At 34.9% G+C, this 27427-nt stretch overlaps 1 protein-coding gene across 2 annotated transcripts in view; it reads right to left on the bottom strand.

The window, feature by feature from the left end:
• Positions 1–4575: 4575 nt before the first annotated feature.
• Positions 4576–27427, bottom strand: part of LOC145663095 (uncharacterized) — a 78676-nt gene continuing 55824 nt past the window's right edge. The window contains exon 5 of one of the 2 annotated variants that reach the window (XM_081729367.1): positions 4576–7205. In XM_081729367.1, the coding sequence (XP_081585493.1) occupies positions 5904–7205 (1302 nt within the window). In that variant the 3' untranslated portion in view covers positions 4576–5903. Of the gene's footprint in view, positions 7206–16390; positions 19124–27427 lie in introns of those variants that run through there. The other variant, XM_081729366.1, reaches the window with a different exon arrangement.

The raw sequence follows: 27427 nt of genomic DNA, 5'->3' as shown, positions 1-27427 counted from the left end.
TTTTGATACGTATATTCCTCTCAAGAAGGAGGTAAATAGAATGTACCCGTTTTGGTTTACTAAGAATATAATCAGGAAAATAAAAACAAAAGCTCATCCCCACAGGGCAATTAAGCACAATAGGAGAAATATAGCTTATCACTTCCAAGAATTTAAGAAGTTACGAAACGAACTTAAAAAAGAAATTATAACAGCATATAGTAACTTTGTTGTGAATGTAGAAAACACTTTACAAACTGATCCTTCTCAGCTCGGGACTTTTGTTAAAACTAAGACCCAATACCTCCATTGTAACACGCTGACATACAATAGCCAAGAATTAGTTAGTAATGACGACATTGCAAATTCATTTGCTACATATTTTTTTCAGTCAGTCTATAATAACGAAGATGTCATGGATAGCAGTAGTAATAGTAACAGCTCATATGAGACACTGGACAAATTAAGGATTCTAAAAATTGAGATGACTGAAATTTAAAAAAGCAATAAGAAAACTGAAGGAGAAAGGAACGATAGAACCTGATGGTATTCCAGATTTTATATAATAAAGGGATGTGAAGAACACTTTCTACTACCACTCTATATTTTATTCAACCTAATTATTTCTACTTGTGAATTCCCCAGTAAATGGAAAATAACAAAAGTCTGTCCCATTCCTAAGTTTAATAATGGTAAAGATATTCAAAATTATAGACCTGTATCAATATTGAGTACTTTTGCTAAAATGTTTGAAAGTTATTCTTTATAAACGAATTGAAAATCACATAAAACTATTAATTTCAGAATACCAGCATGGTTTCGTCCAGGGTAGATGGACAGTCACAAATCTCAGTATTCTTAACAATTTTATAGCAAGCACCCTAGGTTATCTACACCGATTTTGTGAAAGCATTTAATAGGGTAAATCACAAGGTACTAATAGAGAAACTTCGTCAATTTAACTTCTCCGCAGAGTTAATTGAGCTGTTCGAGTCGTATTTGAGAGACCGAAGGCAGTTCGTTGTATATAAGGGATACAAGTCAGCTGAATACTTGCAACTATCTGGTGTTCCACAAGGGTCAAATTTGGGTCCTCTACTATTTGTAATATTTATAAATGATCTTTCTAGATGTATAACGTATTCCCACAAATTGTTGTATGAAGATGATCTCAAACTTTTTTGATGTATAAATTCCATAAATGACTGTAATCAACTTCAACAAGATATAAATTCAGTAGTGAAATGGTGTTAAAGTAATTTATTGAATGTAAATATTAGTAAATGTAAAGTCATGAGTATTACAAAACGTAAAAAAGCAGTGCAATTTAAATATTCAATTAATGAGACTCAACTACCCGTTGTAAATACTGTCAATTATTTAGGAGTAATGTATAATACGAAATTTACATTTGAACCTCATATTGATAACATAAATGAAGCGAACAGAAATCTTGGGTTTATTCTAAGAATTAGTAGGGAGTTTCGTAAACCTGCCACGCTTTAAAAATCGTATCAAACTTACGTTCGATCCAAACTCGAATATGCGACGCTTGTATGCAGGGGCGTACGCAAAGGGTGGGTCCTGGGGGTTCGGACTCCCCCCCCCCGAAATCCTGACTTTTTGTAAATGTAGTCTACTTTTAGGGGCAATTTTAGAAATTTTCATATAATTTAGTCTCAAATTATATTTGGACCCCTCCGAAACGCTTTAAACCCCTCCGAAATAAATTCCTGGGTACGTCCCTGCTTGTATGGAACCCAGATACAAAAATTAACTCACTAAAAATAGAAAAAATCCAGTTCAAATTTCTTAGACATCTTGTATATAAGGAAACATTTTCCCAAGAACTGAAAACGCTAATTCATTAAATAGGAATTTTGAAACTCTAACCCTCAAACAAAGAACGTTATCTGACATGATATTTTTATACAAGATACTTAATAATAAGCTAGACTGCAACAAATTGCTTTTGAACTTTCAAATAAACGTACCAGGTAGAAAAACACGTCCAGGAAACTATTAACTTCTTTTACTGTGCAAAAGCAAGGACGAATATCCTAAATAAGTCGCATAGTGGATTAGTGCAACCTACAACAGACTCTTAAAAATGACAAATAATAAAGATATTTATGCTGATTGCCTCACAAAGTTTAAAAGGGAAATTGTAAATATATTATTTCATGAAAGATGATCACTGTAATTGGGGATAATACTTGTTGTGTTCTGTTTCAATAAATAAATAATAAACATCAAAACACATTCATATTCAGCAACATCACTATCCATTATCAAATAAATAAAAGTAGGCATGCAGCGACTGTTAATTATTAGGAATTAGCTATCGTTACTTACGAGGGAGGTTCAATAATTATTGTCCCCGGCATATTTAAAATACTTGAGCTGGAATGGGTGATGGGGGATCTTGTAGCCTAATGTCTTAGATGCCTATATGCTAAATTTAAGAATCATAACTGCTATATTAAGGTGGATCACCACCCGGAAGTCAGTACATATTTTAGCTCATTTCCTTTACTACTGCGCAATGAAACGTTACATATTATAAATATTGTACTCTAAGATAGAGTATTGTTTCAGCTACAGCTCAAGACATTGATGCATTTGGTTGTTCCTCCTGATACCGAAAAATGTAACAAATAAAAGAACATATTTGATTCATTTTACAATGAGCACACAAGATGGCATTTGCTGGTAGATTTTACTAGAAGTGCTCCGTTTCGTGAAATATTTATTTGTATGTGTAAAGTATTTTAAGGTAACAATCTTATCACGAAATAGTAATATTGTTGACCGTTTTTTGTGTTATGTTTCATATTTTATTTAAATATTAATTTACATTTAAGAAAATAGATTTTGAGACGAAACTTGCGCAGAACGCCATAATGCGTTGTTGCCAAATTTGTACGTTTACTGTAGTAGTCACAATAAGAAAATTCCTAGATTCTATCGTTGCAGTTCGAGAAGAGGAATCGCGGTAAGGGTCGAAAAATAATTTCTCCAGTAAGTATCTAAGCAGAATTCCATGAGTACTCCCTTTATTATCTGGCATCAGTAACACTCGACACTATCTGGCAATGCTGCTATTCAAGCAGCGTTTAGCCTAGCACCGAGAACACCTAGTGATCCACCTTAATATTCTTTCTTGTCGTTTCAGATGTGAGAGGTGGCACCTAGCTTGAAAAATGGAGAAAACCGAACAACGAGCTGTCATCAAGTACCTCCAGAAAAAGGGGTTAAGCCCAAAGGAGATTCATGAGGATATGATCAGTGTGTTGGGTGATGGGGCTCCTTCCTACCAGGTGGTAAAGAACTGGTGCCGCGACTTCCGTTGCGGCAGGGAAAGTTGTCAACAGGCCCCTGGTGCTGGTCCTGCAACAACAGCATGCACCCCAGAAAACATTGATGCTGTGCATTATACGATTATAGCAGACAGACGAATCACGGTGCAACAGTTAGCAGACGTCATGTACATCTCTGTAGGCTCAGTGGAAACCATTGTGCATGAACACTTGGGATTCAGAAAGGTGTCAGCGCGATGGGTACCCAAAATGTTATCTCGTGAAAATCAGAAAGACAGAGTTCGATGGTCAAGGGCTGGTTTGGAGGTTATGGGGGCAGACCTCAAACAGTTTTATGATAGATTTGTGACAGTGGATGAGACGTGGCTCTATCACTATGATCCCGAGTGCAAACGACAGAGCATGGAGTGGCGGCACAGCAGTTCGCCTCCCCCACGCAAGGTTATGGCCACAATTTTTTGGGATGCGAAGGGTGTGCTCTTTATTCACTACCTGGAGGTTGGACACACTATCACGGGGGCCTATTATGCATCCCTAATCCCTAAGTTAAGCGAAGCAATCAAGGAAAAATGGCGCGGGATGTTGAAGCGAACAGTGCTGTTCCACCAAGATAATGCTCCGGCCCACAAAAAACATCTTACTGGTGCCGCAATCCATGCTGCTGGTTTTGATGTGTTGAAACATCCTCCCTACTCACCCGACCTCGCCCCCTAGTGACTTTCATTTATTCCCAAAGTTGAAGGAGTACCTCAAGGGGAAGAAGTTTCACTCAAATTCAGCTGTTATTGAAGCTGTGGAGGAATGGCTCATGGCTCAACCAGAGACTTTCTTTGAAGCTGGCATAGTGGCTTTACAGCATAGGTGGAAGAAGTGCAGTACTATGAAAGGAGACTTTTTGGAAAAATAATACTGCTTATGGGTCAGGGACAATAATTATTGAACCACCCTCGTACATAATGAGACCTTTCCATTTTATAACAGGACTATTTCGATTTTATTCATAAATATTCCTCTGTTATCAACATTGAATTTTTATTTCTTATTTTATTCATTTCATTAAAAATAATTATATATAAATAAATTTCTCTTCTCACTTATCAGTTCTTCTTTCGGTTCAAAAGTCTTGCCAACCAACTTTTCCCATTTTTTTCTCGTATAATTTTATTCTCCTACACAAGAAACCTTATCTACTTTTAACGCTACAATTACAAGGGTCATTCAAGGTTGACCGTGACTTTTATTTCTTCTGAGAAAACAGATAACACAAGAAGCATCAAACTACGTCAGCTTCTCAAAGTATTTTCCGTGCGCGTGGAGGCACCGTTGCCATCGTTGTGGCAGCTCCCTGATTCCTTTGTCGTAGAAAGAACTTGGTTGTTGTTGTAGCCACTGGAGGACATCGTTCCGCAGTGCTTCATCTGTCGTGAATTTCTTCCCTTCCAGATGATCTTTAAGGGCTGCAAACAAATGATAATCACTGGGGGCTAAATCTGGACTGCAAGGGGAATGCGGCAGAACTTCCCAGTGCATTTCGGCCAGAGTTGTTATCACATTGGCAGTGTGAGGGCGGGCATTATCATGGAGAAGAATGACATTTCCAGACAACATCCCAGGTCTTTTTTTGCGAATGGACTTTCGTACAGCATCACTCAACAATGTGGAGTAATACTGGGCATTAATTGTGCTTCCTTTGTCCAGAAAATCTACATGCATAACAACCTTCATGTCCCAGAAGATACTTGTTCACCACACTGTGCTTGCAATCTTCTGAAAATCTCAACTGGTTTAACTTTCTCCTTCACAAGAAATTTGATTACACACCGCTGCTCCACAGACACACTGCTTGCTGCCATGTTCGCTGCAACTACTACGCATGCGCCAAATACGTCATGCCGGGTGCTAGTTACTCGAGAAGGAATACATTACGTCACCCGCAAGTTTCATCATGATCGATTATTTACGTAAGAAAATCCCGGTCAATCTTGAACGACCCTTGTATTACGCGATTGCATTCGTTTACAGCACCAACTTTGACACTGCATAATTATTTTATGTTCTTTAGTTATCTTTTCTTGTCTCCTATTTCTTCACATCCTATCAGATGAAGCATCTAAAGAAAGTACTTATAATGAAATAATGTTTTAACAACTTTCTGGTTAAGTACTTCTATATATATCGTGAAATCACAGTTTGAATAAACATGGTGCAATATTTTATAAGAGCACATATATTAATCCACCTAATTTGCTCCAGAATGTAAGAATGAATGACCGGCTTGAATAGTTTAATAAAATATATTAATTTCCTAACGAACAAATAATATAGTATTCAAATTGGTAAACACATTGAAAGAACATATTAAAAACTCACTAATAAAACATATTACAGGAAAAAATGGACTTTTTAAACTGAATGTACTTTTTCCATTCTATGTAGGTCATATTGCTTTGTTGTGTTATCGAATCCGGACGACATTCTAATTCAACATTAATGAAAATTTTTGCATTCTAACAAATAGAACTTACAAGGTTATCGTTTTCACATATTTTATTACACTCATCACGATGGCAACACTCATTCAATTGACTCCTTGTTTGATTAAAATCAACTACTTTCCATTTCACTCTCAGAAGAACACGAGGTGCTACTTTCTCTATATCTTTTCCGTCTTCCGGGTCTCAAATTTTTATCTTCTTCATGTTCCTCTTCAGTAGTACGTTCTTTGCTCACTGAACTTTCTTGGAATCTTTTCAACACAACACCTGGAGAGTATGGATATATTCCACTTTCCCGAAACCCAATATAGGCATTTTTTAGAGTTGCACACTTCTGAAAAGATTTGTGGAAAAGCTCTGCAACAACGCCCACACTAACTTCTTTACCAGGATTTTCTTTTAACCAAATTTCAAGTAAACTACTGTTACACTGTTTCACTTTCGCGAAAAAAGTTATTTGTAACGGTTGCAAGAATTTCGAGAGATATGGCGCAAAAGAACATAGGATTATGTTATTCTTTTGGCAGAAATTCCATGATTTCAGTGAAACATGGTTCTTTTGGCTGTCTAACAAGAGCAACACTTCTTTATGACCAGCAGCTGTAACGAATTTCGAGAAGTGTTCCAACCACACAAGAAGAACATCCGAACAATTAGTTTTATTAGAACTGACATAGCCAACGTAATCCTCAGGACTATTTTTCAAGAATTCCGTCTGTATTTTGGTATTTGGGAAAACAAATACTGGCGGAACGTACACTCCAGAAGCACTCATTGCAGAAATAAACGGAACGTATGCTTCCCTGTTCGACGAAGCTTCATTAAGGCTTTCGGACATACTTACCTTTCTCTGTTCAACCAAATTTATGAAAAGTTTATCAACATTGAAGATCTGTTGAGATAGAAAAGAATGTTTGTTTAGGAGTTGCTTGTATTTTTTGAAAAATACATGGACAGGAGCACCAGTATCTTTCCCACTCCTTGGACCAATCATCCTATGGGTATCTTCATGGAATTCAGGGTGTCTTGATTGAAAATCCACGTACCATCTCCTTCCAGCCATTTTTGTCTTTTTTGCAAAAGGGTGTTTCACTCCATTAATTTCCGCAAATTCATACGCAATTCTTTTCACATTACTTACAGTCACATACAACATATGGTTCTGCATATTAACAATCACATCACAAAGCTCTTGTTCCAGTTCGTCACTGAAAACAGGAGATCTGCCTAATTTCATCGAATATGGTGAACTTCTCTGTAATCTACCCACAAGTGTTTTACGGGGAACATTATAAATTCTAGCAGCAGTCCTGCAAGGTAGTTCATTATTTCGAACAGCGTCCACAGCTTTGATCATATCTTCCGGTTTCCATTGTCTTCTTTTCACCTGTGGTTTGTATGCTGAGCAAACCTATGAGAAAGAAAATCACTGTCTAGTCATATGTTACCATTATATACTACAATGATTAAAATATAAATGAGAATTTAATTCAATTTTCCGTCCTAATTATTCTGAATACGCGTGCATGTTGTGACGCGTTTAGGTGTAAATTTAAATATTTTAACCATTACACCTGTTAGCAACATTACCTTTTCCAATCTTTTAACCATTACTTGGAATATTGCGTACTAAATCATTACGAGTTCTACTGAATGAACTTCTCAATAAGAAAGAATGTACCTAAAGCAAATGTCTGCAATAAAGGTTTTGCTATTTTGAGGGGAAAATCCCACGCCCAAGCAAATTCCGAAGAAAGAAATCTATATTATAAAATTGAAAGTGACTATGTTTGTGACTCTTAATATCTGGAACCGCCGGACCGATCTCGATCAAGTATTTAATGTAGATGCGGTTCTGGCCTGGGAGTGTTTTTTGCTATTCACTTTGACGGTAGAACGTAGGGGAGGGGGAAGAGGCGGAATTATAAAAAATAAATAAAGCATAATAACTCTTGAACCACCCAACCGATCTTGATCAAATTTTCAATGTAGATGAGTTTCGGTACTGGGATGATTTTTATCATTTCACTTTGACGGGGCTATGTTCGTGAATTAATAACTCTTGAGCCACCGAATCGATCTCAATCAAATTTTCAACATATATGAATTTCGAACCTGGGAAGTTTTTTATCACCTCATTTTGACAGTAGATCTTAGGGGAGGGGGAGGCGAAATATATGAAAAGGAATAAAACTTAATAACTCTTGAACTACCAGACCGATATCGATCAAACTTTCAACATAGGTAAGGTTCGAGTCTGGGATGTTTTCTTCATTTCACTTTTACAGTGCAACAAAGGGGACGGGGTAGATATATGTAAAAAAAAAAAAAAAAAAAAAAAAGTAAAAATAATAGTGACTGTCTTTGTGACTTCATCACACTTAAACCACCTGACCGATCTCGATCAAATTTTCCACATAGATCAGATTCTGCCCTGGAATTTTTTTAAAATACATTTTCACTTTGACGGTAGAACCTAGGGGAGAGGAGAAGTGGAGATTTATATATAAACATAAATAAAACTTAACTCTTGAACCACAGAAACCGATCTCGATCAAATTTTCAACATAGATGACGTTCGGGTTTTGGATAATTTTTATCGTTTAAATTTGATGGTGCAATGTAGAGGACGGGGAGGCGGAGATATATGTAAAAAGTAAAAATGAAAGTGACTGTCTTTGTGACTTCACTCTTGAACCATTTGACGGATCTTGATCACATTTTCAACATAGATGAGGTTCGGGCCTGGGATGGTAGTTATCTATTCACTTTGACGATACAACTTAGGGGATGGGGAGGAAGGAGTTGAAAAATAAGTAAAACTTAACAACTCTTGAACCAAACGATCAATCTCGATCAAATATTTAACGTAGATGAGGTTCGGGCCTGAGATGCTTTCTATCATTTCACTTTGACGGTAAAACTCAGGGGAGGGGAAGGAGGGGGAGATATATAAAAATAAATAAAACTTAATAACTCTTGAACCACAGGATCGATCTCGATCAAATTTTCAACCTAGATGAAGTTCGAACATGAGATGATTTTTGTCACATCACTTTGACTATGTAATTTAAAGGACATTAACAAATGATCGAAAATGACCGATATTAGTGTCGAATCTATAGTTTTTGAGGTCGCTGAGATGAACAGTGTCACTTCTGGTGCCTTTAAATCCAAATTCAGCCCCGCAAATTCTGGGAAGGAAAGGGGATATATAAAAATCATCGAAATTATCAATATCAAGGAGCGCTTAGTAACAGTAAAAAGTGACTGACGATCGAAACATATTACAATTTTTTCCTAATTTAACCCAGCGAAGCGGGTAATTGATGCTAGTTTCAAATAAAAGAGAGAAAAACTTTATTGTTCAAGCACTGAGACTACTGTTGATAAACTGCATCTTGCACTCACAGGTATATGTTAATATAGCAATGTGTTAGCGAAAGTTTGAGAAAGAGAAGCAATATGGAAACTATTACAAACAGAAACGAACTGGTTACAAAATTATATAAGGAAAAATTGTATTATTAAAGATCTAATAGAAAATATTGAAGAAGAGATACGTAAAGACAACTAAATGATCGATAATACATGGAAACAAGACAAGTAACGAAGAGCAGTGGTTGAAATATGCTGTTAACTTGACTGTGATTCTGATGGTAAATACTGAAAACACGTTTTATGGTTTTCACTAACGCAAATAAATTAGTAGTCCAATATTAACAACAACGTGTTACTAATTTTAAATAGCAGTAGTGTTCAGTTTTTACGAATATGCTTGGACTCTCAAGTTTCTCATACACGATCACAAACTTGAGATTTCTGCTGAAAATAGCAACGTATCTCATTCTAATATATTCATACAATGACCACTGATACACAAGAGCAGAATTAGCCCAATACAAAATGCCTATACAGTCTCGAAAATTGACTATGTTTTCTGATTTCCCATATATCCTAGAAATCAAAAGAAAGATCTTATGTAATGATCGTCAAAGGTCATCTGACATTCCCGTGAACTCACTGACAATAAAATTCCTGCCACTTTACTTTCTAAAATAATGTACAACAAAGGCCAATATCAAAATTCAGAGAGCATAGCGACACAGCACACTAGAAATAACACAAGCCAGAGTTGTAAGAGTTTTGGACATATTACTTTTAGTTAAGAACGGAGTAACTTAACGCCATTACGTTATTGTATATCATATCGTACTTTTCAACACTTTATTTTCGTCCCTTATTTGTTATATATCTATATCTATATCTATCTATCTATATATATATATATATATATCGTAAGCAATGTACAGAAGTCATCCGAAGTTGATATAAACTTTGCGTTCCATACTAAAATCTTTGTCTCGCTTCTTATGCATGTGAAATAAAATACAGTGCATTCAGTTTAAAACCAGCCACCGAGATACATTCAATTTGAAACACTTCTCAATTTTGTTTAAAATGTTTGTCATTTGTTTCTTGAAATGAAAAAAAAAATTTTTTTTTGGAATAGTGTTTCTTTCGGCATTTTTTAAGGGAAAAAACGACGGAAATTTTCAGTTTTTGTCTGTTCGTTATTTTCTTATTCAAGTGCCACTAATGTTTCCTTGCAGTGGAGTCTACAATTAAGAAAGTGCGTTTAGTACATTAAATACATGTGACTGCTTTGTTCAGTCCAAGGCTGACTATCTTCACTGGTTCTCAAATTAGCATTGTATTGCTGCCACCAAGTGAAAGTTATGCAACCAACCACATAACAAGGACATGTTGGTTGCCTTACCATCTTACCTAGTGTCTGGAAGTTCCACATCTTGTCATATGTGTTTTACCGGTTGCCTAAATTTAAACCGACAGGCAAGAAAAGTAACGTAACATAAAAAAAGTACATACAAAACTACTTTAGGTATAAAATTTCGCTTACTTTTCGTTCTTCGTTTGGGAAACATTTTACTCTTGAGCTTCTAATTTTTTTTCTTTTTTTAACTAAAGTACAACATACAAAATTAAATCAAAACGGCTATTTTCTATTTGATATTAGTTCAACACGTATAAAACTTCATTGTTCATAGAATTCCTACTTTATGATTATGTCGCATTGAAATGTTTGAAATCAGGAAATTTTGGGTAGCGTCTGTAACTTTCTCACCTTCGAATGATAACGGCCTCAATGAATATTAATCAGATTTTAATTTTTCATAAACAATAAGGTTTAGTTTATTCATAAATTTTAAATATTTTTGTGTCTCGAAATTTTTATTGCATTTTCAGAAGAGTTATTGCTACACGTTGATGTATACAGAGTTTATCGTTCCACGATTGTGCAGCGAAGCTAAGAAATCTTATCATGGCTCTTCTTCAAAAAACAGTAATTTCTATTTCTTTTTCATTTTTTATAAGGAAAAAAGGAAAGTGAAACGTACTTTTATTTCTTCACTAAAACTGAAATATTCTAATAACTCTAAAATTTCCCAGGCAAAAACAACTGAATAAAATTTGTTGTTGTTGTTGTTGAAAAAAGCTGTTTTATTCAAGCTCTTGCATCTCTATTTCTTCCGTTGCTACGGCAGTCTTGTCCAGTTGTACATAGCGGACAGATATCAGGGAGTACACAGAAGGAAGGGTTAAGAAGGGAAGGACGGGATGGGGTGGGAGGTGTTTTTAATCTCACATACAGTATATGTACCTCAGGGGTGGTTTCAAATTGAAAGTACTGTACTTTCTTATGAAGACCTTCAGTTCCTAAGTTACGGGTCATTAAAGTTTGGGTTTCGACTTAATCAATTTTCTTTATATATATATATATATATATATGTATATATATATATATATATATATAAATTATTTAGAACAACAAATTGTAGAAAATACAATGAGCGAATATGTTGAGCGTTCATTTGAGATTATACGTCAAGCAAGTGCAATATTTATTTATAATAAAAAAAAAATCTGAAATGGATGAAAAAGTTTTTTTTTTTTTTTTTTCGCAACCGGGAAACTAATACAATATTTCCTATATTTTACGCTACTATGTCCACCAAATCTTGCTTTTATCTTTCATTATACAATTATTTTGAAAAAAAAAATGAAGAAAAAAGAAAATTGGTGAAAGCTTACAAGATTGCGAATTACTCTACATTACACTACTGAAACATATTATGTTATCATTTTCGATTATATTGTAAATAAAATGTGTAAGAAATAAAGTCTCATTTACATTTCAATCTTTCAAGTGAAAAGAAACAAAAAAAAAAAAAAAAACCTATAAAGGACAAACTAATTTGACATTCACCTGTTCATCGTGTCCAATTACACGGAATTGGAACACAAAATTCACAATATTCAACATAAAATACATTTATTTTCATCGATTATTATATTAAAGAACTAGTTTCACCACATGACAACAATTCAGCAACTAGTTACACATGATATTTTATATCATACCATGAAGTCAATCGATGCTTTTTCACTTTATCGAATTTGTGACAATATGTTGTGGAATTTATTATAATTTATGAACTTTTTGATAATTATGACATGATAATAGATATTCTGCAAATTCAAATGTGAATCTAACAAAATCCTTCCAAAGTACTCTCTTGGGATACTAAAAATACGAATTTTTCCCATTAAGATATGCAAATATTATGAAATACGAAACCGAATGTTGCTCAGAGAAACTTGGAATGGAGGCCATATGCAACAAATAACATTGCAAAGAACAACAGTACAGGACACACAAGAACGGTATGTTGTACAGTAAAGTTCAGTCAATTGCTTGTGATTAATCCTGTACAGTAATAACGTTACTATATTTCAAAAATCAGTTATACGACAGGATATGCCGAATACTTTACTGATTAGTCTATTTCCAATACAATTGGCTCTACCTAAAAGAAATGGTTTCTTCTATTCTATTTCTTCTAGTACTATGTAGAATTCGCATTACGGTTTTTTTTTTTTTTTTTTTTTTTTTTTTTTTTTTTTTTTTTTTTTTTAATACAAAACTGCCCCAACCAGAATAATGTTCAGTAACTCATGATCATACAAAATGCTTGAATACGGAAGAGAGATTATCTCAATTCACTTTATATCATATGCATATTGTGAAAGTAACAGTCGAAAAAAATGCTGTTGTTAGTATTTCAAACTATAGGAAGCAAAAAAAAATGTAAATTCACTTGCATGTCTAAATGACATTTACAATAAAATAGTTTTAGTTACATATAGTAATGCTAATAATACCTCAGGGGTTCGATGATAAAGTACTTATGCTTAAATATATGTTACGATAAGTTCGAAGGAGAGGAGAGAGCCCAGGCTGCTGTAGAAATGAAAAACAAAATTGTAAGAAATGTAAGAAATAACTTTTACGCATAGTCCAGATCACTTCAGGCAGGCAAAGAAAAAAATCTTATTTTGATAGTCTCAGATGTTATTGAATTTAACAGATGTTAAACTTTAGAACAAAGAAAGAAGCCCATTTTTTGTCTCCCTCCCCCCCCCCCAAAAAAAAAAAAGAAGAAAAAAAATCTTGGTCCGAGATACAGGTCGTCGAGGATGGCGCCTCGAGTGTCATTTCTCACGTGTGAATTTTGTAAAATATTAAAATATTCTATCTCTAGAACGGTTCAAGATATTTCGTTGCTTTTCGTTTTATTTGAAAGATACTAATTTACTGATTAAAATGATATCATTTGTTTGAAAATATATGTCCAAGTTCTCGTGCTGTACCCTTCTGTTGTTATATATATATGTTATATATATATGTTATATATATATATATATATATATATATATATATATATATATATATATATATATATATATATATATATTCAAAAATGAAAATCCACAGAATTTTGATTTTGTGACTGTTCATCAGTACCATACAGTACTATATCTCCCGAAAAGGAGAACTACTTTTGCGTTGAACAATATTTATACATAATTGAAAATTTTGTCATAAATTAAATCAGTTTCCCTTAGCACGCTCTAACCCAATGGTCTCATGAAATCAAAATTCAATCTTATTTAACATGGACTTTTAATTCTGCATAAAAATAACTAACAGACACAGCTTTCGAACATATTAAAGCTTCCAAAATATAAGTGCAGTGCACTCTACTTAGAACTGAAATTAGCAATTAAATGCACTAAAAATGTGTTTAACTGCATTGTATCTTCCTTTGATATTGAGAGAAGTCTTCCTGCTGAACCAATAGGCACGCACAATCTTTAAAACATCGCGAATTGGACGTGAACACTGGTGGTGGTGTTGCTGTCTTGCAATTGGAAATCTATATCCAGCAGTTCGTCCAAGTGGTAGTATAAAGTTCACGACTATTTTATTTAAATCACAACTAATATCTACAACCTCTGCAAACCACCAATCACGGTCATATACACAGATCACTAACATCCCTCTTTGTAAGTTGTGAATCTCAATATCCTCTTGTCGTAACTGAGATCTTGGTTGGCCAAATTAAATTTCATCTTTCTTACTCTTTAAAGTTCGTTCAATATAAGTTCGCCCATGAGTGTGAGTCGAGACGTTTTTTTTCTGAATTTCTTTTCACAGGGGAGCCACGGAAGTTGAAATTTGAACATTGTTTATAAAACCTGCCAAACACAAATGTGGAAGTTCTCCTTTTCAGGGAATGTAATACTGTATGAAACTGATCGACAGATATTATATCAACACTTTTGGGACTGCCATTTTGATTTTTTGATTTTATTTATTTTTTTAATTTTCGAATTCAACCCGGAACCACACGTAATTAATGTCATATGCACTAGCCACTAGACCAGCGGGAAGGGCTATTACGTAAATAATAAAATGAATGAAAACTAGATAAAAGATTGAAGTAGTGATAAGCTGAATATTTCTCGTTCCAGACGTCTCATGAATAAACTGTCACATTAAAAGGGGGAGGGACACAAGTGCCTACAGTAATGCATTTTATTCGAAGCTGTGGTTATTTCTAAAAGTAAACTTGTTTATGGTTAGAACAAATTGAGATAATTGGACTAGGAAACATGTAGTTTGTGTTCGGTGTTTAGGAATTCTTCAAGGTTGTTGAGATTATGGGTAGATGGAAAATTAGTTTATAATAAACTTACAACTGTGTATGCTAGGATGGTATTAGGTGGTAAAGGTTTGTTGATGACGCTAATAAAAGATAGAAAGCAGTGTGTTTTTGATGTATGAAACGTGGACTTGGATATGGATCGTAATCGAAGAAAACGATGATGATTTACTGAGTTTGTGGATTTTTGTAGCAGGAATTTAAGTGCTTTTGAAAGTCTCCAGAGTAAGGTACAAAATAACGATTTGAGTACCACTCACTCTAGCTTTGGAACTTCTTGGATAAAATAAAAAGCTAAATTCTGACCAAAGCGTACACTATTTAATAAATAACATCTTACAGTTTCAGCAAAGTATCTTTGCCTTCATCAGACACATAAAATACAATTTCTGGAGCCTCTAAGACTACAGCTTCTATATCTCAGAAATTGTATTTTACAATGTGTCTGATAAAGGCAAATATACATTGCTGAAACTGTTACAATATTATTTATTAGATAGTGTACGCTTTGGACAGAATTTGTCTTTTATTTTAAACGATTGAGATAGCTTCCTCATACCTTGTTCCCCAGAAGTTGAAGTTCGGTTCTGGGATCAAGTGGATATCCTCTAATGGACTATGGTTGGAAAGGTAAAATTGGATTTTAGCAAGGAAACCACTGGCAGGATCCTTCTTTAAAGCCTTGTAGTAAATGCAGTTGGGAAATTGCTAAATGATTTATGTCAGGTAGTCTGAGTAATTCAGGACCATTGTGCTGGAGCCCCTTATCTGGAGGGGAAATGATGATGGTAAGGTCAAAGCGCAGCGCTGCGCTTTTTTGCGTTCGGCAAGTATGATATAATGTATTTCGAAAATGTTCAGGAAATAGGTCAGCAATTTGTTCTTAATAACAAACATGTCAACTTCAAGCTTCAATCTGGCTTCGATTTACAGACGATATTCCCCTAATACGGACCCACAATCAACCAGTGTTAGAACCATTCTTACTCTAACATTATAACTGAAAATGCGAACTCAAATTAACTTTGTGCACACAGTCACCTTCCTTGATATGGATGTCAACGTTGAGTGAACGCTTCGAGACTGATACACACATCAGTCTTACCACCAGCGTGAAACACCACTTCAAAGGCACCTACATTCACTATGTTAAACATTCTCTAACCTATGTCATGGACATTCCATGTTTCTGTTCAAAATCTGATTCAACAACTACCTCAAGAAAGTTTTCATATTATTTACGCAAATTATTTAGAGAACTGGAATCAAATCTCAATCAAGTATCACTAGACACAAGTTGGATATTAACCTAGTAAACACTACAAACATTCTTTAATAGATTAACTGAAAACGTACACAAAACGTTTTCATATTACAACACATTTTTTCAGCAATTTTTTGTAAGTGCAAGAAATGAATTAATTACAGGAACGGCTACTATGAATTACAATGGCGAGTGTATAAATTGTTATCTTTTTGCATTAGTTATAAATGCATTTTCTGTAAATGATCATGAAAACTTTTAGGAATTCGTGCAGACTTTGAGAAATTATTTCCAGATTGAGAAAGAGGTATTAAAAAAAGCAACATATGAAATCCCATTGGATTTAAGTTTCGAAGAGAGAAATCTCTGAAGAAGCTCACATAAGCAAAAGTGAGCGAAATATTAGGATTAAAGTAAATAAAACTACAGAACGGGATGTAAAATTTAGTTTCTTTATTATACCTCACAATTCTCTTCTCAACGCTCAACTTTCCTTGTATGCAATTCACTCGGGCAAAACGCCTCATTGAAAATGAAAGACGAAAAACTGCAAGTATAAAATTCTCTTTCGGACTATATTCGAACTTATTCATACTATCCCAGCTCCTATTTCCTACAACTAATGTATCTTGTTTATTCCAAATTCATCACTCGTATGAAACCATGAAGATTTTCTCAACTTGATATATAATCATTTACCGAAGCTTCCTATCCTTCTTCTTACTTTCAGCACGAAGGTTCCTTCAAACATCCTGCACTTATACCGAAGAAATACCACAAACACTGCTACCTATCCTATAATCAATTCTAGTTGACTTTCCAAGATTCCGTCACAAATATAACACATGCTTCCCATAATGTCTATACTTGCAGTTCTTCCTACTTCACTTACACCATTGAACGTATCTATTGTCCACTCTTCTATGTTGTTAAAATCATTACTCATTCGCACCTACAATCACCGATATTCTTCCAACACATAAATTACCCATCAATGTGTTCCACAACCCAGGACAACAGCACATTTTGCATGTACGTATCCTCAACATCCGTCCCTCAGAAACTTACTATCCTATCAGAGAATCGCTCCCTGGTCTTAACAATCTATAATAACCATATCACCACACTCAGTCCGTTCCCCATAAAGCTATTTTTTTTTATAGATGACACTTAAAAAAAAAAAAAACTATACAGGTAATTTTACTTATATCATTCTCATTTTGTATTAGCTCAGTATTTCAGTTTTTTATTCATAAACAAAATTGTGAAACCGTTTTGAATAAACATGGCGCAGCTTATAAGAGTACACCTCCTAATTGTGACCAGAATTTTAGAATGGATGCCCATTTTGAATATAAATATTTTTTCTAGAAAGATGTTAATTTCATTACAGACATATAACATAGTATCCAAACTGGGAAACACATTACAAAGTCACTAACAAAACACATTACAGGGGAAAAATGCACTCTTTAAGCTGGATGTACTTTTTCCATTCTTATGGAGGTCGTATTGCGTTGTTGTATTGTCGAATCGGGAAGACATTGTAATTTAACACCGATAAAAATTTTTATATTCTAACAAATAGAACTTACAACGTCATCGTTTTCACATATTTTATTATAAGAACCACGATGGCAACACACATTCTAGTGATTCTTTGTTTGATTACAATCAATTACTTTCCATTTCACCCTCAGAAGAAGATGAGATGCTACTTTCAGCATATCTTTTCCGTCTCCCGGGTCTTAAATTTCTATCTTCCTTATGTTCCTCTTCAGTACTTTGTTCTTTGCTCACACAATTTTCTTGAAATCTCTTCAACACAACACCTGGAGAATATGGATATATTCCACTTTCCCGAAACCCAATATATGCATTTTTTAGAGTTGCACACTTCTGAAAAGATTTGTGGAAAAGTTCCGCAACAACGCCCACACTAACTTCTTTACCAGGATTTTCTTTTAACCAAATTTCAAGTAAACTACTGTTACACTGTTTCACTTTCGCGAAAAAAGTTATTTGTAGCGGCTGCAAGAATTTCGAGAGATATGGCACAAAAGAACATAGGATTATGTTATTCTTTTGGCAGAAATTCCATGATTTCAGTGAAACATGGTTCTTTTGGCTGTCTAACAAGAGCAACACTTCTTTATGACCAGCAGCTGTAACGAATTTCGAGAAGTGTTCCAACCACACAAGAAGAACATCCGAACAATTAGTTTTATTAGAACTCACATAGCCAACGTAATCTTCAGGACTATTTTTCAAAAATTCCGTCTGTATTTTGGCATTTGGAAAAACAAATACTGGCGGAACGTAAACTCCAGAAGCACTCATTGCAGAAATAAACGGAACGTATGCTTCCCTATTCGACGAAGCTTCATTAAGGCTTTCGGACATACTTACCTTTCTCTGTTCAATTAAATTTATGAAAAGCTTATCAACATTGAAGATCTGTTGTGATAAAAAAGAATGTTTGTTTAAGAGTTGCTTGTACTTCTTAAAAAACACATGGACAGGAGCACCAGTATCTTTCCTACTCCTTGGACCAATCATCCTGTGAGGGTCTCGATGGAACTCAGGATGTCTTGACTGAAAATCCACGTACCATTTCCTTCCAGCCATTTTCTTGCTATTTGCAAAAGGGTGTTTCACTCCATTAATTTCCGCAAATTCATATGCAATTCTTTTCACATTACTTACAGTCACATACAACATATGGTTCTGCATATTAACAATCACATCACAAAGCTCTTGTTCCAGTTCGTCACTAAAGACAGGGGATCTGCCTAATTTCATCGAATACGGTGAATTGCTCTGTAATCTGCTCACAAGTGTTTTATGGGGAACATTGTAAATTCTAGCAGCGGTTTTGCAAGGTAGTTCCTTACTTCGAACAGCATTCACAGCTTTAATCATATCTTCCGGTTTCCATTGTCTTCTTTTCACTTGTGGTCTATACGATGAGCGAACCTATGAGAAAGAAAATCACTGTCTAGTTACATGTTAACATTATATAGTGCGCTAGTTCAAATATAAGCAATAATTTAATTCTCCTTTCAGTCCTAATTATTCTGAATCAATGTGCATGTTGTGACGAGTTCAGGCTTAACTTATAAGCTTTTAACCACGCTATTTATCAAAAGTTTCAAGTAGTGTTGCGGAACATGTCATTATGAATTTCGTTAAATGAACTATTTTCAGCAGAATTAAAATACATATTAGAAAGGAATGTTTGTTATAGGCAATAGTGAAGGCTGCAAATCACTCTGGAAAGGAAGAAAGCACCGTAATTAAAAAAAAAAAAAAAAAAAAAAGTCAGCAATGATGCTTTTGCTGGTTTGAGGGGAAAATCCTGCGCCGAAGCAAATTTTTAAGAAGAAAATTTCGGAGAAAAAAATCAATCCTTTTCATATATTCATAGAATGACCACTGATGAAGTGCAAACTATCCCAATATAAAATGTCCGATTTCAAATTATTGAGTATATTGTTTTCTGATTACTCACATATCCTAAAAGCTGAAAGAAGAAACCTGTGGAATGGGCACCAAATGTCATCCGACCTTCCCATGCACTTTCCTTCGTTGGATTTCGAAAATTCAGAATCTCCGAGAGAAAGTAGCCACTGAAACAAGTGATCATATATTAAGATGGGAGAAATAAAGAGCGCATTTTGCATTATGGTAGTACGATGTTCACCAGCTCTTCTATTAATGCCAAATAATGTAACATCATGTAGAACGAAACTATCATGTCTCTATGGGATCATCAGGCAAAGTCGATTTCGTCTTTGTAATATAAAGTAGCTGTTCTTTATAACCATGCATCATCATTATTGGTATTCTGCCATTGCTGGCATGTACTTCCCTCAGACTGGGAAGCTTCCATGTAATATCAGGACGGCTAAATCATTTGCAGGCGGCTTCAAAGGAAGTAGAACACCGTTGAGGTAAACTACATGTTTCTTTGTTACATGAGAGGAATATTTCAAAAGTTCTTCTAATTAAGTCTAGTCTTCCTATTGATCTGTAGAAAAAGAATGCGATGTTGCAATTTTTTACCCTTTTGTGCAGAAAACGATCGATCTTCATATTCAAAATGTTGGATTACATTAAAAGGACTGTTTTAGTGATTTTCATGTTACTGGTATTATTAATATTTTTGATACATGTTAGCAAAATGTATTCATTTTTAATATAAGTTTAGCGATGGTAACAACGCGTCTCGTTGACACCACGTGTATGGCTTGTTTGGAAAGTTTATTTATGAATGCGGTTAGGGTAAATTTTCTGATTGAGTAGAAAGGAAGCCGGTTTGGAACGATTTGAACGTGATAAGTTTATCATAGTCCTCACCTAACTTTTCAGTTTTGTCGTAGGAATTACTAGTTTTAATATCGTACATGAATTGTAGCGTCTCTCGCCCCCACCTCTTTTCTCCTCTCGCCTTACCTTTAATCATGTCCCCCAAAATACGGTTCTATTCAGACAATATCCCAATTAGTTTTTTCTTCTTTACTGCATTTAATGTTGCTGTTTCTCTCCTACTATTCGTGATGCTTCCTCACTGGTTTTCAGTTTGACACAGCACATTTTCTCCACGCTTCTCCATTCCTACATTTCGAAAACCTCTCATCGATTTTCATTTCATGATGATGATGTAGGTTACATTATTATTATTATTATTATTATTATTATTATTATTATTATTATTATTATTATTATTATTATTATTATTATTATTATTATTATTATTATTAATGTTGTCAACAGACAGTGACACAGGAAGTACAGAGAGAGAGATCGGAAAAAGGATCATGCAAAACTAAGATCTAGAACAGCCATGTGCAACACCCGGCCCCCGCGCCTGCTCCGGTCCACTGAACCCTTTCATCTGGCCCGCCTGACTCGGTATTTAAAATGTATTTCTTGCGTGATCTCTCAAACTAAATTGAAATTTTTTCCAACTCTCGACCGCATTTGTGAGTCTTATCTCTCGCGACCTAACAACGATAAGAAAACAACACAAAAACCAACGTTTCTCAACAGCTTCACCATTTCCCCTGATCTTTATGCTTCGAACATCGTCAAAAGTAAGAACGTAAGTACTAGATTTTTCCCTCTAGTAAAATACTTTGGTTACTATTTTTGTGTTCCTGTGATATTAATGTACGGCGAATGAGTTTTTCCATTGAATACGGCTATCCTATTTTAGTTTTTGTGAAAACGTTATACATTGTCTCGTGCGGCCCTCGACGCTAGTAAATCCTCTGTAACTGGCCTACATCCTGTTCCAACTTGCACATGCCTGATCTAGAAGAACCGAGCAATCATAAACACCAAGATTCGTCTGGTCGAAACACTAGTGTTCCCTTGTCGTCTTGTACGGATGTGAAACTTGGACCATAAAGACATCTGATCAAAAGTGAACTGTTGCGTATGAAATGAAGAGGAATTGGCGCAGAATGCTACGTATACTTTGGCCGACAGTAAGAACTATCTATCTATCCTATCTATCACTGAGGAATTCAAGATATCTGAGAGTCTCTCTTTCCGAGTCCCCAGAAGGATTTTCTAACTCTTGCGGCATATTGCAAGACGAGATGGAGATAATATCTATAAAACAATCATTGAAGGCAAAATTGTAGTCAGGGAAGAACCTCTTATAGGTGGATAGAACAAAAAACATACAATTGGCTTGCCTCTTCAGTATCTTAAAGAAATCTGAAGATCGTAGAAAATGGCGATAGTACATCAGACGTGTAACTAACGAAGTTAATAGGGTCACGACGCTCAGAAATGAGCAAAACGACGGATGATGATTATTCGAAGGCCTACATTATTATACTTTTCTCCTCTCCTAAAAGCATTTTTTGCCATTTCCATCCTTGCTTTAATTTCACGTTCGCAGTTCATATCTTTACTAATATTACTGCACAGATTCCGGAAACTAATAACCTCTTTTAGTTTCTACTCCCGCTTCTATATTCGGATAGATTGCTTCATTTCAATCAAATTTCCTTTTGTCTTACTAACATTTATTTTCATCCCATAATTTTCGCAGCTTTCCTCTTTACAATCACGTGTTCAGCGTTAATTACAGTAACAGAACAGAAGAACTAGACAGTACGAGTGTTTTAATCATTCATTTACTAGTATTGTTTTAATCATGTGTTATTCATTTCACTTTGTTTCTTAAGCAAATCTTGTAGTTAAGCACTATTCCGCAAAATATATTTGAATCGGTGAGATTAAGAAGGGAAAGATTCCACTTTTTTGTCAAAATGAGTTGAATTAGCCATTTTGTTCCTTTAATTAAGACGCATATTTTGACATGAAAAACGGAAAGATTCCTTTCATCATTATGACATAGGAGCACGTGAAAAATTTGACTGAGGTTAAGAAAGGAAACATTCCAGGAACCTTTCCCTTCTTATTCTCAGCCATGGAGCTAAATAAGAACATACTGGAGTGCCTAGGTATGTGAAGTTCCTATTGTTTTGCTATGGAACGGAATTTGTTCAAATTGAGGCCAGTTTTCGGTTATTTCCTAGGAAAGGTCCGTGTTGTCAGTTAGATGCTTCACATATGCAGTTCCTCTAGTTCATATTATATCTAACTCCATTAGTACGAGTGTTGTAATTGCTTTTTATAGAAAATATGATCGGTTAATATTGCCGAGTTAAGGCCCGTTGTGGTAGTGTCAATTTACCCTACTCGGTAGGCACTCCAGTATGTTCATGAGAGGAAAACACGATAACCGTAAGAAATTTCCTAATGATGTTTTAATAGTGCTAAAGGAACACATCGAGTCTTACCCCAAAAAAAAACCTCCCACTATTCTTCAAACCCTGTTACATATTTAGAGGCTGGGCTGACATGCACAAAGAAGCATAAAATGCTTCTGGAAAAGCATCCAGAACTAAAAGACATGATAAAATATGAGTACTTTTTAACTTATTACAAGGAAAATTATGGGTACCGATTCGGTAGGCCGCAAGTTGACGTGTGTTCAACGTGTGAGGACCTAAATACAAAAATATCAGCATCGACATTGAATGACAACGCTAAACGGGTCGCTTTAGCTGAATTGATGGTTCATAAAAGAAGAGCAAGTTTTTCAAGAAAATGGAAGAAGTAACTGAACTATGCTCTAATAGAAATGACGTACATGGAATCTGATTTGATTTTATGCAAAATCTTCCTTTGCCGTGCATACCTGTTCAGGAAATGTTCTATTTAAGGAAGTTATGACATTACGTGTTTTGTGTTCATAGTTTAGGAAATGAAGAAGCTACCATTTACACCTATCATGAAGGAGTTGCAAAGAAAGGAGCAAACGAGGTGTGTTCTTTATTGTAGGACTATATAAACAACAGTGTTGACCCTCAAGTAAAAACTCTATACGTGTTCAGTGACTCATGTCCCAGGCAAAACCGCAATCACACTTTGGTGAGATTGTTCCTATTTCTTACTATTATTAGGCGATTTAATGAAGTACATGTATTTTTCCTCATTAGAGGACACAGTTTTCTCCCCTGCGACCGGAACTTTGGTGTTATTAAGAGAGCCATGAAACGCCACGATAGGATTTATTCCCCTGATCAATACAACGATATGATTAGCACTGCAAAAACCAAGCAGCCTTTGTTTCAGGTGAAATCCGTTTCAAACGAACAAATTCTGAACTTCAAAGGATGGTGGCCGACATTTTTCAAGAAGACTTGTGCTAATGTTCGAACCAAACAGCCTTTTAAAATCAGTACCTACAAACATTTAACATTCACAGCAGCAAAAAGGGGATATGTTACAGCTCACACTTTTATAGACGGGCTACAAACTGAAGTTTTTAAACTGTACAAAGGTGGTGAAGCAGACCCTCCTGTTGAAAAGGCATATAATTGGAATCGTTCCCATAAAAAGGAAGAAACTCGAGGATGTAGCCAAAGTGGTTCACTATGTGCCGGAACAAACCAGAGTGTTTTACAATAAACTTTTAGAGTGGCCTACTCATGAGCATGAGAGTGAGGACAGTGAGTAGTAATAGAAACAATGTACAAAGGCACAAACCAATATCTCATGTATTTTATAACATGTGTGAATAATGTTTAATTTTCATTATTTTTGTTGGTTTAACAATAAGTAAGGAACAGTTTTAAGCTCATAAATACGCTTTTCTTTACTTTTTTCGACATCTAAGTCTCTTGAGATTAAAAAGGGAAAGATCCCACCGTTTTTAAACTCATATAATAACTCTAATAAGAATATAATGGTAAAACACTTTTGCGTATATGTTACTTAAGGTTATAAGGAGCAACTTTCCAATAGTACGTTTCTTCCTGTGACTATTTGTTTGGTTACTATGAAGTTTTTTTTCAGTTTCCCAAAAGTTTCGTTATGTGGAATCTTTCCCTTCTTAATCTCACCCGTTCATTTATTTTCTTGCGAAAAATAGGAATGAAAATAAACATTAGAAAGCCAAAGTCAATTTTGATTGAAACGAAGCAGCCTACATCGAATATAGAAGTGCGAGGGGATGAATGAGAACAGGTTACTATTTCCTAGTACCTGAGTAGTATTATTAGTGAAGACATGAAGTCCGAACGTGAAATAAAAGATTTTCATTTCACTCATATAACAGGAAATAAAAAGATTTTTCTGTTTTTGTGATATTAGGTTCATGAAAAAGTCGACAGGTACATGAAGCCTATCTCTCTGTTCTTAAGGCTCACTTGCAATAAAATTTCAGCCAATTTACATCTTAAAAAATAACAAAAGGCAATATCAAAATTTGGAGAACATAGAGACACAGGAAATAAAATAAAATGTAAAAGTTTCAGTTGAGAAATACAACATATATCAAACGTCATAACGCTATTATGTTGTACATCTCAGCTGAAAAAAACATGCCTAAAACTCTTACCACACTATTTTCGTCCTTCGTTTTATTAAATAAATAAATAAAATTGTACGTGATGTACAGAATTCATTCGAACTTTCATAGTGTGATCTTAGTTTAAGACAAGCCCCCGAGGTACAATCAATTTAAAACATTTCTCAATTTTGTTTAAAATTTTTGTCATTAATTTCATTGTTGTGCCAGTCTTGTATGCAGGGCCGGATTAAGGGGGGGCTGTAGATCCGGGCTTCCACTATGATCACGAATTGTGAAGCTGAGAGAGGATTCTCCGAACTAGCCCTCATCAAGAACAGATTACGTGCTACAATGGAACAAGAACACATTTCCGCTCTTACTTTGTTATCAATTGAACATAAGGTAACCAGTTTTCTTCACTTCTGGAGCCGTTGTATTTCAAGTGTGTCCCTCCTGGCGCTACTATCGATGTGTGTTTTGCCGTCCCTCCCTCGAAAGAGGACGAACAAGTTGCTGCGAATGAGATCTTTCAAGTGTTGCCACAATGAATTATTTCACGGACTTCGCTGTGCTCTGTCTTGTTAGCCACTCTAAGTAGACTACAATCGTCACTCGTCGAGACCAAACGACTCAATGACAAATTGGCAACACAGCTGAGGTCATTCACTTCTTTTCCCTACGCAAAGGGAGGGTTTCATCCGTCAGAGGGTGGTGGGGGTGGGCCGAAGTATAGTTTGCATAGTTTCCGAGAGCACAGGCGGAATAGACAGGCTCTAGGATGTGATAGAGGACTTCGCTAGGACGAAGCTAGAAGAATATATTTTTGAGGTACTCATTTGTTTATTATATTTATATAACAGGGTAATTTTTTTTTTTTTTTTTTTTTTTTAATACATTTGGGAAGTTCCATTAGGTATACTAACCCAGGCAGTGATTGACATGGTTGATGTAGAAGTACGTGCATTCTCTTAACTTTCCTACTGTACTTTCACAGAAATGTATTAGACGAAGTCAGCAGGGGTCACATATATTTTTTTTTCTAGCCCCTGGTCTCCAGATGGGTTAATTCGGCCTTGCTTGTACGTACCCTTTTGTAGCGAACGGGTGTGAGGCAGTACGTACAATGAAAGGGGGAAGCTTTTAATCTCAATTTTTCGAAAAATACTTCACTAGTTTCTGTTTAGAGCAAAAAATGGGAAATACACGGTACGAGCTGTTAAACATTTGTTTGAGGTTAAACGTTAAACAACTGCAGAATTTACTTAGAATAAAGACATTTTTCTAAAAAGAACAAGTACGATTATTTTTTTCGCAATCGGAAAACTAGTATAGTATTCCCTACATTCTAAGCCGTTATGTCCTCTAAATTTTATTATTACCTTTTGTTATACAGTTATTTTCAAAAGAAAAGAAAGAAGAAAATTGGCGCACGCTTATGAGAGCTTCGAATTGCTTCAGATTGTACTACAGAAAATATTATCATTTTCTATTATATTGTAAATAAAATGTGTAAGAAATAAATTTTTTATATACTTGAACTACTCTTCTTGTTTATACTTGAACCACTTAAGGGAAAGAAAGAGACAAAAAAAAAAAGCTATAAAAGACAAACTAATTGTCGTTCATCTGTTCATCGTATGAGATTCTGAAAATTGGAACAGAAACCTCACAATTTCAAACATGACATACAATTATTTTAATCGAAAAACATTACATTAAAGACGGAAGTGTCACAGTTATATTTAATTTTTTGTAGAGACGAGTCATGCCTTTCCCAACCGCTTGTATTTATCAGAGCAATATAAGCGTTGCACAACGAACACATTCAATTTCCATAACAAAGGAGAGAAAACGTTACCATTCTTCATTGAAATGGTATGTTTTCGCCCTTTAATTTGAAATCATTTTACCTCAATAGAAATTCACTTTTAAAAAAGCAACTGTTATGTAAGATTTCTTTTCAGATACAACAACATCATCAAATTGATCGACTCTTTTTTAATTCTTTTTGTTAACTTTATTAATTTGCGAGAATATGTTCTGGAAATTGTTATTGTAATTTAATAAGCTTTTAACAAATGATGACAAATAATACATATTCTGTAAATGCGTACAAGAATCTAACGAAATTCTTCCAAGTCTTTTCCTGAATATTACAAATAAGAATTTTTGTCCTCCAGATCTGCAAATATTGTGAAATGCGAAACCGAATATAGCAAGAGTTACCAAACAAAATTACACTCCTCTTCGAAAGATTGATTCGAAACGGACGCCATACGTAATACCTAACACTAAAGAACAACAGTACAGCGCACACAAAAAATGGCATGTTGTACAGTCAAGTTTGATCAATTGTTTGTGATTAATTCCGTACAGAAATAATAATGGCTGTATGTTCCAAA

The sequence above is a fragment of the Thermobia domestica genome, chromosome 10, assembly GCF_964235325.1.
Source record: "Thermobia domestica chromosome 10, izTheDome1.hap1.1, whole genome shotgun sequence".
In the NCBI taxonomy this organism is placed as follows: Eukaryota; Metazoa; Arthropoda; class Insecta; order Zygentoma; family Lepismatidae; genus Thermobia; species Thermobia domestica.
Note: the sequence above shows the minus strand (reverse complement) of the source record. Positions and strands in the feature narration are given on the sequence as shown.